General features: G+C 37.6%; 2 protein-coding genes across 2 annotated transcripts; both read left to right on the forward strand.

Annotated features, from left to right (window-relative positions):
• The first annotated feature begins 1,953 nt into the window (after positions 1 to 1,953).
• LOC128190292 (fatty acid-binding protein, intestinal-like) lies at positions 1,954 to 3,849 on the forward strand. The gene is made up of 4 exons (XM_052862308.1): positions 1,954 to 2,175; positions 2,767 to 2,936; positions 3,477 to 3,587; positions 3,696 to 3,849. Exons 1-4 carry the CDS (start codon positions 2,094 to 2,096, stop codon positions 3,744 to 3,746), a joined length of 414 nt encoding a protein of 137 aa, XP_052718268.1. The 5' UTR covers positions 1,954 to 2,093; the 3' UTR covers positions 3,747 to 3,849.
• A 7,132-nt stretch (positions 3,850 to 10,981) lies between these two features.
• LOC128188003 (uncharacterized) lies at positions 10,982 to 11,812 on the forward strand. Its single transcript, XM_052858758.1, has 2 exons — positions 10,982 to 11,342; positions 11,547 to 11,812. The coding sequence occupies exons 1-2, from the start codon at positions 10,982 to 10,984 to the stop codon at positions 11,810 to 11,812; spliced, it is 627 nt and encodes a 208-aa protein (XP_052714718.1).
• Positions 11,813 to 13,910: the final 2,098 nt, after the last annotated feature.

Raw genomic sequence — 13,910 nt, forward strand, 5'->3', positions numbered from 1 at the left:
ACTAATAACAAATATCATTTGGGGGAAAAAATTATTTTAGGTTATAAGAAAGGTGCTCTGAACAATTCTTATCTTGCATCCTTATATCTTGATATTTTTCGTCTTTTTCGTTCATGCGCCGCCCCGCATTTCAGAGCCAATCGTATTGTGATGCCATTACTTTCATATCGGACGCGCTTTTGTTATTTTTTATGTTTTCTGGAAATTCATAATGTGTATGTCACTGCATTACCTCCTCACGGAGGAAAAACTATGAAAAAAAACTATGAAAAAAACTATAAAAAAAAAAACTATGTCGGGTGGATGGAAAGTCATGAACCCTGGCAGAAGTCCTTCCTTTTAGTATTAATATGCATAACAAAAATTTGCAATTCACATATTCACCATTCACAGTCATTCATGTTATATGTACAATTACAAATCAATCCTGCAATGATGCATTTATAAATTTGACAAAACCCTTTGTTAAAGATATGAAATATTTTGAAAGTGGTGAAAGCGGGTTTGAAAGTGCGTGCTTTGTGTGAAGTCTTTTGTGATATTTAAATACCGGTGGTCTATTTTTGTTATAAAACGTCAATAATGTTTTGATCGATTTGAGGAGAGATTGGGTGTTGATTTCAAACCAGAATATGGAATGACTGAATTAATTACATTCAGGTCAGAAATTGGAATGAAAGAAAATTCAAAACAGGTCGAAACTCGGAATACATCACCACGAATTGGTGTGATTGATACCATTTGTTATTAAGAACATGTGACTAAATAATAAATCGTTACCAGTATATATAAATATATTGTTGTGTATATAATAGGTTTAAAAGAAATTTATTAGTTAAAGAAATGAAACAGATGGCTAATTAATAATTATGCCCCAATATACAAGCGTACATACACTGATATGGAGTGTCATATTTGATCTACAAACTCTACATAGCAGGTTATATACGCTGATTTATTTAACAACTGAATATTTTCAAATCTGGTCGATAATTTTCGTATTGAGTGCACCTGATTGTCTTTCCCAGTTTCCTGTCTAAAATTACTATGCTTATTCAACCTGGTCAAACATAATTAGATTTTCAGACTGTATTACGCAAATGGTATTCTGATATCATTATAAATTAACACATTCAGGGGTTTTTTCGATCCTGTTTGAATAATTTCAATAAACCTCAGTGGTATTTTTGAATCATTAAAAAAGAGACAAATTTCTTTTTTAAAAATACTTTTATTCCTTTATACTTTGCTAACGGCCATTTTCTTCCTGTCCAAGAAGGGTAAAAACAAATAATATAGAGTAAATGTCTTTTACATATGTATAGCCGTGTTTACCCGTATACCAAATAAATTACGTTGTATTTCTGAGGGACAATTTGTCTACTTGTTAATCAATGATATCTTAACCTCAGGAAACATATAACATTGATGATATAGAAGAATAAAAATTCATTTTTAAAAGAATAAAGCAGCTGTGATCAACATTATTTGAGGTTACTTGAAATTATGTGCAGATATAACAGCCAGCCACTTTTAGACATGATCAGCTTCTAACAACCCATCGTTAGTCCCTTTGCAGCGTCATAAATGATATGTAATTGTCGTATCATTATAGAAAACTACATCAAGAAAGAACAATGTTGAGGAGCAAACCTGTCTATAGTGGGAATGGTCACACTGCAGACCAGTCAGCTCTGTGGCATTCTGTACCTACAGAGTTAAGAGGGGTGGTTTTGCATTTGTTTGAGACTTACAGGTACATAATATGCCCACACACATGAAAATTTCTATTTGATTATTTATTCACCATCAAGTTCTCATGGCGGTCGCCGGCGAATTGTATATCATTTGCCCAAAGTGCATCTCGGTCAAAACATTGTGAAATCCAAAAACGGGATTAAAATCAATCAAGCGTATTGAATTTCCCCTGTGTATACTGTCGATTTTTGAAGCCGGGGACTTGTATTCAGTAGAACTGGTCTGAGTTGACTAAGTAGAACGACCCCCGGCTGTATAAAAGAGCTGAGGACTCCCAGCTCTCAGAGTAAGCCAGCCAGCAGAATCAGTCCCACGTCCGTTACTGAACTGTCAACATGGAGGAAATCAAGTCCAAGTTTGAGGGAAACTGGGAGTGCATCAAGAAGGAGAATGTGGAGGGATTTCTAGAGGCATTAGGTGAGTTTGAGTTTTATAACCAATTCCTATTAACGTATTTTTATTGATGGTACAACGTTTGTCATTTGAATATTGAATTGTTCTTTCGGAAGATACTATATTTTTATGTTAAAACTTGCAATACATTTTTGAAATCGATTGAAAAAAAACAACTGTATATTGAATTGTTCTTTGATTACAAACTATATTTTTATGTTAAAACTTTCAATAAAGTTTCGAAAATTGCTGGGATTTAAGTTGAACTAAAATTGTCAACTAAATTTCAATGCAAACGCATTCATCGTCCTCCCGAAGACAAGTTGTCTAAGCATTTCTTCGATTTTATTAAAAGTCAGGATTGATCAGAAACAAAAATTATTCCAGCAAACATTATACGAAAATGCGTTCTTTTCTGGAAATAAGCTGGAATTGTTAGTTGTTTTTATTGGTTTTTGTAAATGTATGTATCTCGTAGGCTGGTCTTTATTTAGGACATTTTAAAGTACTTGTCTTTGAAAGTTTCGTTGTGTATATACCAATACCTGCCACTGGCATTACGGTATTGTTTGTTTTGTTTTTTTGTCATTTTGCTGTACTATAATTGTCCTCTAGGCATCAACGTCATCAAACGCAAGGCCGCTGCCCAGTTCAACCCCAAACTGTTGATCAGCGTGGGGAACGGGTGTGTGAAGGTGGTCAGGAAGATGCCCATCAAAGAAATCACCAACGAGTTCAAGCTGGACGATGAAATCGACGTCAACGACGACGACCACAAATACAAGGTCAGTATCGTACGACGTCAGAGTCTGCTACACATCGATTTAACTGTTATCATCCTTAATTAGACAGATATGCTCATACATGTACCGCAATTCTATGATGATATACATGTACAGTCATCTGTAAAAGATTTAATCTTAGATCTAATGCATTGATATCGATTTCTACAAATGAATCTGACTTAAAAGTATCCGTATGTACCCGAATCGATATCTGTCGATTACTAATCAATGTTATACATAGTTCAGTGTTGATAATGCTGTGCCTTCTTTATATTTTGGGTTCTTTGTCTTTACAAATTATATGATAATACTTGTATGATTTCAAAAAATCGATGATTGAAAACACAAAAATTGTAAAAACTTGTTGTCCATGAAGATATTGATTTTAATAAGAGCATGTATTCTAGAATAAGCTGACGTTTCCAGGCGGAAATAGCAGTAATTTCTCTGCTTTTATTTGTCATGATAGAGATTATATTTTTAATTAAATCACAGCTGTCGATACTTTCAGTACTTTCAATGATAATCATTTTATTTAAGGCTAAACTGACATATTCCGACGGAAAGATGACGCTTTGTCTGCGGGCCGTGGATGGTAAATCTAAAGATAACACAATAGTGAGGGAGATAGAGGGGGACAATCTCGTACAGGTAAGGATTATGTTGTTCTTTTACGGTCAAACAACTTTCAAAATTATGTCTGGAAAGGAGCACAAAACATTATTACGTTCTTTACTTTACCGATCTTTTTTATTTCAGACAGCAACATGCAATGGCGTCACGGCTAAAACGACCTTCAAGAAATGTTAATACCAGTATTCATTATCAGATGTGTCCATTTTTTATGTGTTCAATGTATGAATTGTTTATCATGTTTTGAGAGCCTTTTTACATAATAAAAAATAATATTTTGTTTGTGCAATTTTCATTCGAATTAGTGTTTGCTGCATATCGTAATGAAAATGACGATTTACTAGAAATTAATATCATTCAAGAAAAAGTGTCAGAGTCGTGTGGATATTTGGTGTATGTTAGTCAACTGAAAGGTCCTGAAGGGTGACTGAATGACATAGTGGTGTCATTTAGTCAACTGAAAGGTCCTGAAGGGTATCTGAATGACATAGTGGTGTCAATTAGTCAACTGAAAGGTCCTGAAGGGTGACTGAACGACACAGTGGTGTCACTTAGTAAACTAAAAGGTTCTGAAGGGCAACTGAATGACATAGTGGTGTCAATTAGTCATCTGAAAAGTCCTGAAAGGTGACTGAATGACAAAGTCGTGTGACTTAGTCAAATAAAGGGTCCCGAAGGGTGACAGAATGACATAGTGGTCTAAACTAGTCAACTGAAAGGTCATGTAGGGTGACAGAATGACCGATTGGTGTCACTTGGTCAACTAAAATGATCTGAAGGGTGACTGAATGACATAGGAATGTCAATTTGTCAACTAAAAGGTCCTTAAGGGCGACAGAACGACAAAGTGGTGTCACTTCGTCAACTGAAAGGTTCTGAAGGGCAACTGAATGACATAGTGGTGTCAATTAGTCATCTGAAAGGTTCTGAAGGGTGACTGATAGACAAAGTGGTGTCCCTTAGTCAACTGAAAGCTCCTGAAGGGTGATAGAATGACATAGTGGTCTCAACTAGTCAACTGAAAGGTCATGTAGGGTGACGGTATGACCAAGTGGTGTCAATTAGTCAACTGAAAGTTCATGTAGGGTGACAGAATGACATAGTGGTGTCACTTAATCAACTGAAAGGTCGTGGAGGGTGACAGAATGAAATAGTGGTGACATTTAGTCAACTGAAAGGTCATGTAAGGTGAATAAATGACATAGTGGTGTCAATCAGTCAACTAAAAGCTCTTGAAGGATTACAGAATGACATAGTGGTGTCATTTGGTCAACTGAAAGGTCCTGAATGGTGACAGAATGACATAGTGGTGTCACGTAGTCAACTGAAAGGTCATGAAGGGTGACAGAATGACATAGTGGTGTCATTTGGTCAACTGGATGGTCATGAAGGGTGACAGAATGACATAGTGGTGTCATTTGGTCAACTGAAAGGTCATGAAGGGTGACTGAATGTCAAAGTGGTTAACTTAGTCAACTGAAAAGTCATGTAGGGTGACAGAATGAGATAGTGGTGTCAATTAGTTAACTAAAAGGTCCTGAAGGGTGACAGAATGACATAGTGGTGTCACTAAGTCAACTGAAAGGTCATGAAGGGTGACAGAATAACATAACGGTGTCACGTAGTCAACTGAAAGGTCATGAAGGGTGACTGAATGAAATAGTGGTGTCACTTAGTAAACTGAAAGGTCCTGAAGGGTGACAGAATGACATAGTTGTGTCACGTAGTCAACTGAAAGGTCCTGAAGGGTGACAGAATGGCAAAGTTGTTTCACTTAGTCAACTGAAAGGTCCTAAAGGGTTACTGAATGACTTAGTGGTGTCACTTAGTCAACTGAAAGGTCATGAAGGATGACAGAATGACAAAGTGGTGTCAATTAATCAGATGAAAGGTCTTGAAGGATGACAGAATGACATAGTGGTGTCATTTGGTCATCTGAAAGGTCATGAAGGGTGACTGAATGACGAAGTGGTTTACTTAGTCAACTGAAAGGTCTTGAAGGGTGACTGAATGACGAAGTGGTTAACTTAGTCAACTGTAAGGTCATGAAGGGTGACAGAATGAGATAGTGGTGTCAATTAGTTAACTGAAAGGTCCTGAAAGGTGACAGAATGACATAGTGGTGTCACTAAGTTAACTGAAAGGTCATGAAGGGTGACAGAATGACATAAATGTGTCACGTAGTCAACTGAAAGGTCATGAAGGGTGACTGAATGACATAGTGGTGTCACTTAGTAAACTGAAAGGTCCTGAAGGGTGACAGATTGACATTATTGTGTCACGTTGTCAACCGAAAGGTCCTGAAGGGTGACCGAATGGCAAAGTTGTGTCACTTAGTCAACTGAAAGGTCATGAAGGGTGACTGAATGACTTAGTGGTGTCACTTAGTCAACTGAAAGGTCATGAAGGATGACAGAATGACAAAGTGGTGTCAATTAATCAGATGAAAGGTCTTGAAGGATGACAGAATGACATAGTGGTGTCATTTGGTCATCTGAAAGGTCATGAAGGGTGACTGAATGACGAAGTGGTTTACTTAGTCAACTGAAAGGTCTTGAAGGGTGACTGAATGACGAAGTGGTTAACTTAGTCAACTGTAAGGTCATGAAGGGTGACAGAATGAGATAGTGGTGTCAATTAGTTAACTGAAAGGTTCTGAAAGGTGACAGAATGACATAGTGGTGTCACTAAGTCAACTGAAAGGTCATGAAGGGTGACAGAATGACATAAATGTGTCATGTAGTCAACTGAAAGGTCATGAAGGGTGACTGAATGACATAGTGGTGTCACTTAGTAAACTGAAAGGTCCTGAAGGGTGACAGATTGACATTATTGTGTCACGTTGTCAACCGAAAGGTCCTGAAGGGTGACCGAATGGCAAAGTTGTGTCACTTAGTCAACTGAAAGGTCATGAAGGGTGACTGAATGACTTAGTGGTGTCACTTAGTCAACTGAAAGGTCATGAAGGATGACAGAATGACAAAGTGGTGTCAATTAATCCGATGAAAGGTCTTGAAGGATGACAGAATGACATAGTGGTGTCATTTGGTCATCTGAAAGGTCATGAAGGGTGACTGAAGGACGAAGTGGTTTACTTAGTCAACTGAAAGGTCATGAAGAGTGACTGAATGACGAAGTGGTTAACTTAGTCAACTGAAAGGTCATGTAGGGTGACAGAATGAGATAGTGGTGTCAATTAGTTAACTGAAAGGTCCTGACGGGTGACAGAATGACATAGTGGTGTCACTAAGTCAACTGAAAGGTCATGAAGGGTGACAGAATGACATAAAGGTGTCACGTAGTCAACTGAAAGGTCATGAAGGGTGACTGAATGACTAAGTGGTGTCACGTAGTCAACTGAAAGGTTCTGAAGGACGACTGAATGACAAAGTCGTCTCACTTAGTCAACTAAAGGGTCCCGAAGGGTGACAGAATGACATAGTGGTCTCAACTAGTCAACTGAAAGGTCATGTAGGGTGACAGAATGACCAATTGGTGTCACTTAGTCAACTTAAATGATCTGAAGGGTGACTGAATGACATAGGAATGTCAATTTGTCAACTAAAAGGTCCTTAAGGGCGACAGAACGACAAAGTGGTGTCACTTCGTCAACTGAAAGGTTCTGAAGGGCAACTGAATGACATAGTGGTGTCAATTAGTCATCTGAAAGGTTCTGAAGGATGACTGATAGACAAAGTGGTGTCCCTTAGTCAACTGAAAGGTCATGAAGGGTGACAGAATGACATAGTGGTGTCATTTAGTCAACTGAAAGGTCCTGAAGGGTGACAGAATGATATAGTGTTGTCGTCAATTAGTCAACTGAAAGGTCATGTAGGGTGACAGAATGACCAAGTGGTGTCAATTAGTCAACTGACAGGTCATGTGGGGTGAAAGAATGACATAGTGGTGTCACTTAGTCAACTGAAAGGTCGTGGAGGGTGACAGAATGAAAATGTGGTGACATTTAGTCAACTGAAAGGTCATGTAAGGTGAATAAATGACATAGTGGTGTCAATCAGTCAACTGAAAGGTCATGAAGGGTGACTGAATGACATAGTGGTGTCACTAAGTCAACTGAAAGGTCATGAAGGGTGACAGAATGACATAGTGGTGTCATTTAGTCAACTGAAAGGTCATGTAGGGTGAAAAAATGACATAGTAGTGTCAATCAATCAACTGAAAGGTCTTGAAAGATGACAGAATGACAAAGTGGTGTCACTTAATCAGATGAAAGGCCATGAAGGGTGACAGAATGACATAGTGGTGTCATTTGGTCATCTGAAAGGTCATGAAAGAAGACAGAATGACATAGTGGTGTCATTTGGTCAACTGAAAGGTCTTGAAGGGTGACTGAATGACGAAGTGGTTTACTTAGTCAACTGAAAGGTCATGAAGGGTGACTGAATAACAAAGTGGTGTCATTTGGTCATCTGAAAGGTCATGAAGGGTGACTGAATGACGAAGTGGTTTACTTAGTCAACTGAAAGGTCATGAAGGGTGACTGAATGACGAAGTGGTTAACTTAGTCAACTGAAAGGTCATGTAGGGTGACAGAATGAGATAGTGGTGTCAATTAGTTAACTGAAAGGTCCTGAAGGGTGACAGAATGACAAAGTGGTGTCAATTAGTTAACTGAAAGGTCCTGAAGGGTGACAGAATGACATAGTGGTGTCAGTTAGTCAACTGAGAGGTCATGTAGAGTGACAGTCAGTCGGCTTTCCATTCACATTTCAGATGACTTTATTTTTGCATTGGAGAGCTTCATCGTGAGTTTATTTTAATGTCTCATTGCAATCATTTATAATTAAATGTCGATCTAACCTTGAAAATATACCTTCAACCTAGTCGAGTACTTAGTCTAGTCTTTGTAATTTTGTTGCTTAATTTTACGACAGTATAAGCTTTACCTGTAGCTTAAAACCAGTTGGTCATTCCGGTATATTATTTACATTATCTATAGTTTGATCATATAGTAATACATACTATAACACACACATTTATACTAAAATAATAATAACAATATGATAAAATAAAATACCCGGATAAATATATGCCGATCGCTCGAGATAGCGGATCGGTCGTTAGATATATAGAATCTATTACTAGTTATTATTTGAAACAGAGAAGAAAACCTTGTTCTGTGATAAATATACCACCTCATACCCGGCCAATAACCTTCGTAATGTTTACCTGATCAATACTTTTTGCTTCGGCAACCCCAGGATGTGGTGGTCGCTCATGTTTGCGTTTTGAATTTTGTTGAAGAATTAATACTTTGTGCAATCATATTCTCTCACACAATCAATGCCAAAAACGATTACCCCTCAAAGCTAGACAAGTAAAGCAAGTGTTTTACCACTAAGGTTTAAAAACAAGGTAAATAAATTGCAATCAGTTTTTCATCTTGTGTCTATTCATAGATATTAATGTATAGTTTCCATAGCGACTCTTAAAAGATCCAGGCAGTTGTATCTAATGAAATAAGCTCATTACCCGATTTTGACATCTGCATTTCATTAAAAGCTTGCTGATTTTGGGTGCAGGGGCCTTGAAGCTCACCTGGACATAAATCAACGTATCCCTCTCAGAGCCAAATTCAACAGAATGACAATTTTTAACAGGACAGTATAAATTGTTATTAAGGATTACGTAACAGGATGACCATTACAAATATGATGGGATGACCCAAGTATATAGGGTCAGGATACAGCCATCGCAAAAGCCAAACATAGCTCAATCAAAATGAGTTCCGTCAAACAACTTGCCATCTCGCGAAAACAACACTCCACCTAGAGGTATTTGAAGTTTCGTTAGCTCCACGGTGAGATTTGTGTTAGCGCGATGGCGTGTTGTGCCACGTTGTTTAAGCGTGACGGCGTTTTGTGTAAAGTTCCGTTTGGGCAAAGTTGTGGTGTTCAAAACTGTAATAAAACGAAGGCTTGTTTCGCGACAGCGTCAGGGTCCTATATCTGAACACCACATAAATATGGCATGTGTCATCCTTCACCATTTCAACAATTCATAGCGTTGCGTCGTTTGTTCGGCTTTTGATGATGATGATGATGATGATGATGATGTTTATAAGATGATTTAAATCTCTTGAGTTTCTTGACGGTCTCAGTATTTAAAGCTGCGATCACCATTTTAAATGACTAACCAGTCAATCTCCTGTTATGTATAACAACAAAGGTAAATCAATAATTTCTTAAATTAAACGAAAAGCATATACACGTTTAGCGTAATCCCAATTAATATCCATGTAAATGTGAAAATCTTTATTTTGTTTGTAACGCGCAACTTATTAGGCTAAAGGATAACATACGTCATAAATAGAAATCGATTTCTTATTCACTCGAAAAATAATTTGTTAATTTATCTTTCATACAAAATCAAAAAGTGTTGGCTGTCAGCCGCCGGATTGTTCCGTGCCGGAACCCGGGATTGCGCTCCGAGTGTTTCATTCTTCAGTCTAAGCCAGCCAATCAGTTACCTCAGTTCCACTGCAAATCTACCACAAATCTACCATAAATTGACCAATGAGATGATGCTGCTGAGAAGAGTAAATATTGGAGTTATCTGCCCCTGATTATTCCGCCATATTGGATGTGATATTTACCGGTTGTCAATATAGTGTTTTTGTGAAAATTTTGTATGAAATTAGTGGTATTAAAGTTAGTAATCGCCTAGATTGTATAGCTTTTAGTGGATTAGATTCCGTTGAAGTGATTTTTTGGACTGACAAAGGAAGAAAAACATGTAAGTAGACATTTTATTACATCCCCCCTTTTCTCCGCTTCGATGTACGACATGACCTATTTAGTTCAATCGCTTTTTCTAGCAATTAACTGCACATAATTAATTGTTGACATCTATGAATGAATGTGTGTAACATAGTGTTATTATCTTATCAGGCTTTCACGCTTATCTTAATGGGTTTTAGTCGGTATTTATCAACAACATGACCCCCCCCCCCTTATCCTCATACACCTGTTTCAGCAACGTTCATTTATGACTTTTCACCTCTCCGTGGTGTATAAATAAGAGACGAACATAGGTAGATAAGACCGTGTTTATAATCAGTACCATGTGCTTTGGAAATATTTTTAATTTACATTATTGCATCTGTAATTAATTCATGTAAATATCCAACTGTTTTACACACCTTTGTAACAGGTGATATGAGTATCAAAATTATCTATATTATATTAATTAAGAGTGGGGCACAATTTTTCATAGAGTATTTGAATATATGCATATGGACCTGTAATTAAATACTCTTAATTACAACTTTATAAATAAAACAATGTAAATATTGTAAGAACAACATTGTGGAGATTCACATTCATGCAGCAAGACTTCTGATAGCTTCAACTTTCATCCAATTTTGTTTGATCATCCACCAAATTTACAGCATGTTGCCTCATTTCCGGCGAACAAGAAATGGGGACCTCCTGTTGTACAGGAGGGAAGAGGCAGAGAAAGGCCTGGTCAAGTCTATGCCGGGATTATGTGAGCCGCCATCACAAGTCAAAGCCAAGGCAGTTAGGGCTGTAAAATCCAAAAATGGTGATCCGAAGAATGTCCAAATTCTTCATGGACAATTCCCCATCCAATTTGGGAAATATCGGGGCCAGACATTTTTATGGATGGTGGAAAACTGCCTCGGTTATGCGGGCTGGCTTGTAGATGCAATGAGGAGAGAGACGATCACTCAGGCTCCCTTGTCTCAGAACAAGCATGCATTTAAGGATTACCTACTCTCTTTCCCTGAAGGTAAGTAATGGCTTATATATTCATATTTTATAAATTAAACAAAAAGTCGGTAACATATATATACATGATATACTAATAACAAACGATAAATATAGAAGTTAACATTCTTCTCAATATTTGAATAATAAAATTAAAAATTCATTAAACTTAATGTTACTTGATAATTAAGAGGTTACTTTGTCTAAAATTGATATAATATCCTAGGTCGAGATGTTGTCGAATTGAAAAAGCAGCAGCGACTGAAAGAAGAGGAAAAGAAAAAGCCTCCGTTAACACCAGAGTTCTTATTTTCACATCTTCCTGCTGCGGAGGCGAGGAAAGTACAGCGTGAGCAAGCTGCCAGATCTCGTCCGGTTGTTAAACCAAAGATACCGAGTCCGAGGAAGATGTCTGTGGATGATTTTTCAGATACTGCGTTATTAGGAGAAGTAGAAAAAATAGAAAGCAATCTGTTGAAAGGTAATTTTTAATTTTTAATCAATTCTTAAGTCTTTTTCGTCAAATAAGTCTATCTATAAACACTTGTTTAAAGTATATAAAAATAAAGATTTTAAATTTAAGTGAATTTACTGATTTTTCATAAAGCATAATTTCTTATCAATATCTATATATGAATCAAAAAGTAACTGATATTGTGTCCTCGTTTAGTTTGATATGAATAGTAAATTATATAATATTGTGTTAAAAAGTAACTGATATTGTGTCCTCGTTTAGTTTGATATAAATAGTAAATTATATAATATTGTGTTAAACTTCTGTATTAGCTCTATATAGACTTCAGCATTTTATGGTAAGTGTAATTAGTCAGTGGTGTGGTGTGGAGTATTAAAATATCATACATGTACATATTTACATAAAGCTTTTGTTTAATGTAGTGTGGCTTTTGTTCTCTGTGGTTTCTGCTTCTGTGTTTCATATCATATTGATCATCAAAATCATTTTTAGGCTGGTTTTGTCGCTTACATTCCTAACTCTGTTCATCATATTGTTTATGATGATATCAATTTTAACACTAATAGTGTAATGTGTAATACTACACCAATCATTTCACCTTTCGTTCAATATCAATAATACATATTCATGTGCCCTATATGCTATGCACCATCAAGTCTTCCTTTCTGATCACACAATATACTAAAGCCTCCTCTGACCTATAAACGTGTATATCAACCAAAGGTATTACAAGAAATTTTTGACTTTTTTCGGTGAATAAAATTTGGTATAGTTGATTAATTGAAAATAATACTTGTGATTGATTGCAATGTAATGCATTGTAGAATCCTCTGCATCGACAAGCTCGCCAAGCTGTACCAATCCTCTTTCAACAGTGCCTCCTCGACAGAAAGGTCAGTAAGCGAAGCTGATATTTCTCTCCGATCGCATATTTTGTTTTAGATATTAAGCTCATATATTTACACTTCTTGTTTTCCTTTCAGATCTTCGCACTGTCAAAAGCCCTCAGAAGACCCGCCCCCATCTTCTGACGGCAAAGGACACCTTGGCTCCGAGTCAACAAAGATCAGCGAAGCCAAGTAAACCAACAAAAAATGGTAAATACACTACAAAACTGAAAATAAAGCTAACTCTTTTATTTAATACTATATAATATGATCTTCAAACATTTTATTTGATATTGCATCCTGTTGCAGTTGTAGTTGTGGAAACTTCAGAGATCTCAGTGAGTTCTGGATTATCATTGTCATCTCCATCAGTGAGTCTGTCAGTGTTGCCTCCGTCAGTTAGTCCGTCAGTGTTGCCTCCGTCAGTTAGTCCGTCAGTGTTGCCTCCGTCAGTTAGTCTGTCAATTTTGCCTCCGTCGGTGTTGCCTCTGTCAGTGTCGCCTCTTCTAGAGACTCCGTCAATGTCGCCTCCACCAGTGACTCCGTCAGAGTTGCTTCCATCAGTGAGTCCGTCAGTGTTGCCTCCTTCAGTTAGTCCGTCAGTGTTGCCTCCGTCATTGAGTCCGTCAGTATCGCCTCCACCAGTGACTCCGTCAGTATCGCCTCCACCAGTGAGTCCGTCGGTATCGCCTCCAACTCCTACTCAATCAGTGACACTGCTACCATCAGCTACCACAGTGACACTGCCACCAACGGCTACGTCAACAAGGCTACCACCAGCTTCATCAGCGACTTCATCAGTGACAGCTACACCACAAACGCAGACTCTGAACCTTCAGCCAGTTAGACATGGTAATTTTTTTAACTTGAAAGAGAATTAATGAAATTTTTAAGATGATATTGCATGTGACAGGATGAGTTGCCTTTTTTTCATTTGCATTATTTATCCTTTTGTACAGAGTATCCTATCATAGAGAGCTGGAAATCATGTCTGCCTCCAGAGGACATTCCTTGGATATCTAAGGCTCTGTTCTCTTTCAATGCCAAGGGTAAGCCTGAGCTGGATGACAGGAAAATAGACCGCATGTGGTACGATCCCCCCCAGGCCCAGCTCATTCCAAACCAGAGGCCTAAGCCAGAGAGGTACTTTGGTCACCGCCTTTTCTTGTGGATGCCTCTTCGGATGTTTAAAATCCAACTGAAGTGTCCCATCTGCACGAAAACGGAG

This window comes from Crassostrea angulata, chromosome 6, assembly GCF_025612915.1.
Source record: "Crassostrea angulata isolate pt1a10 chromosome 6, ASM2561291v2, whole genome shotgun sequence".
Taxonomy (NCBI): Eukaryota; Metazoa; Mollusca; class Bivalvia; order Ostreida; family Ostreidae; genus Magallana; species Magallana angulata.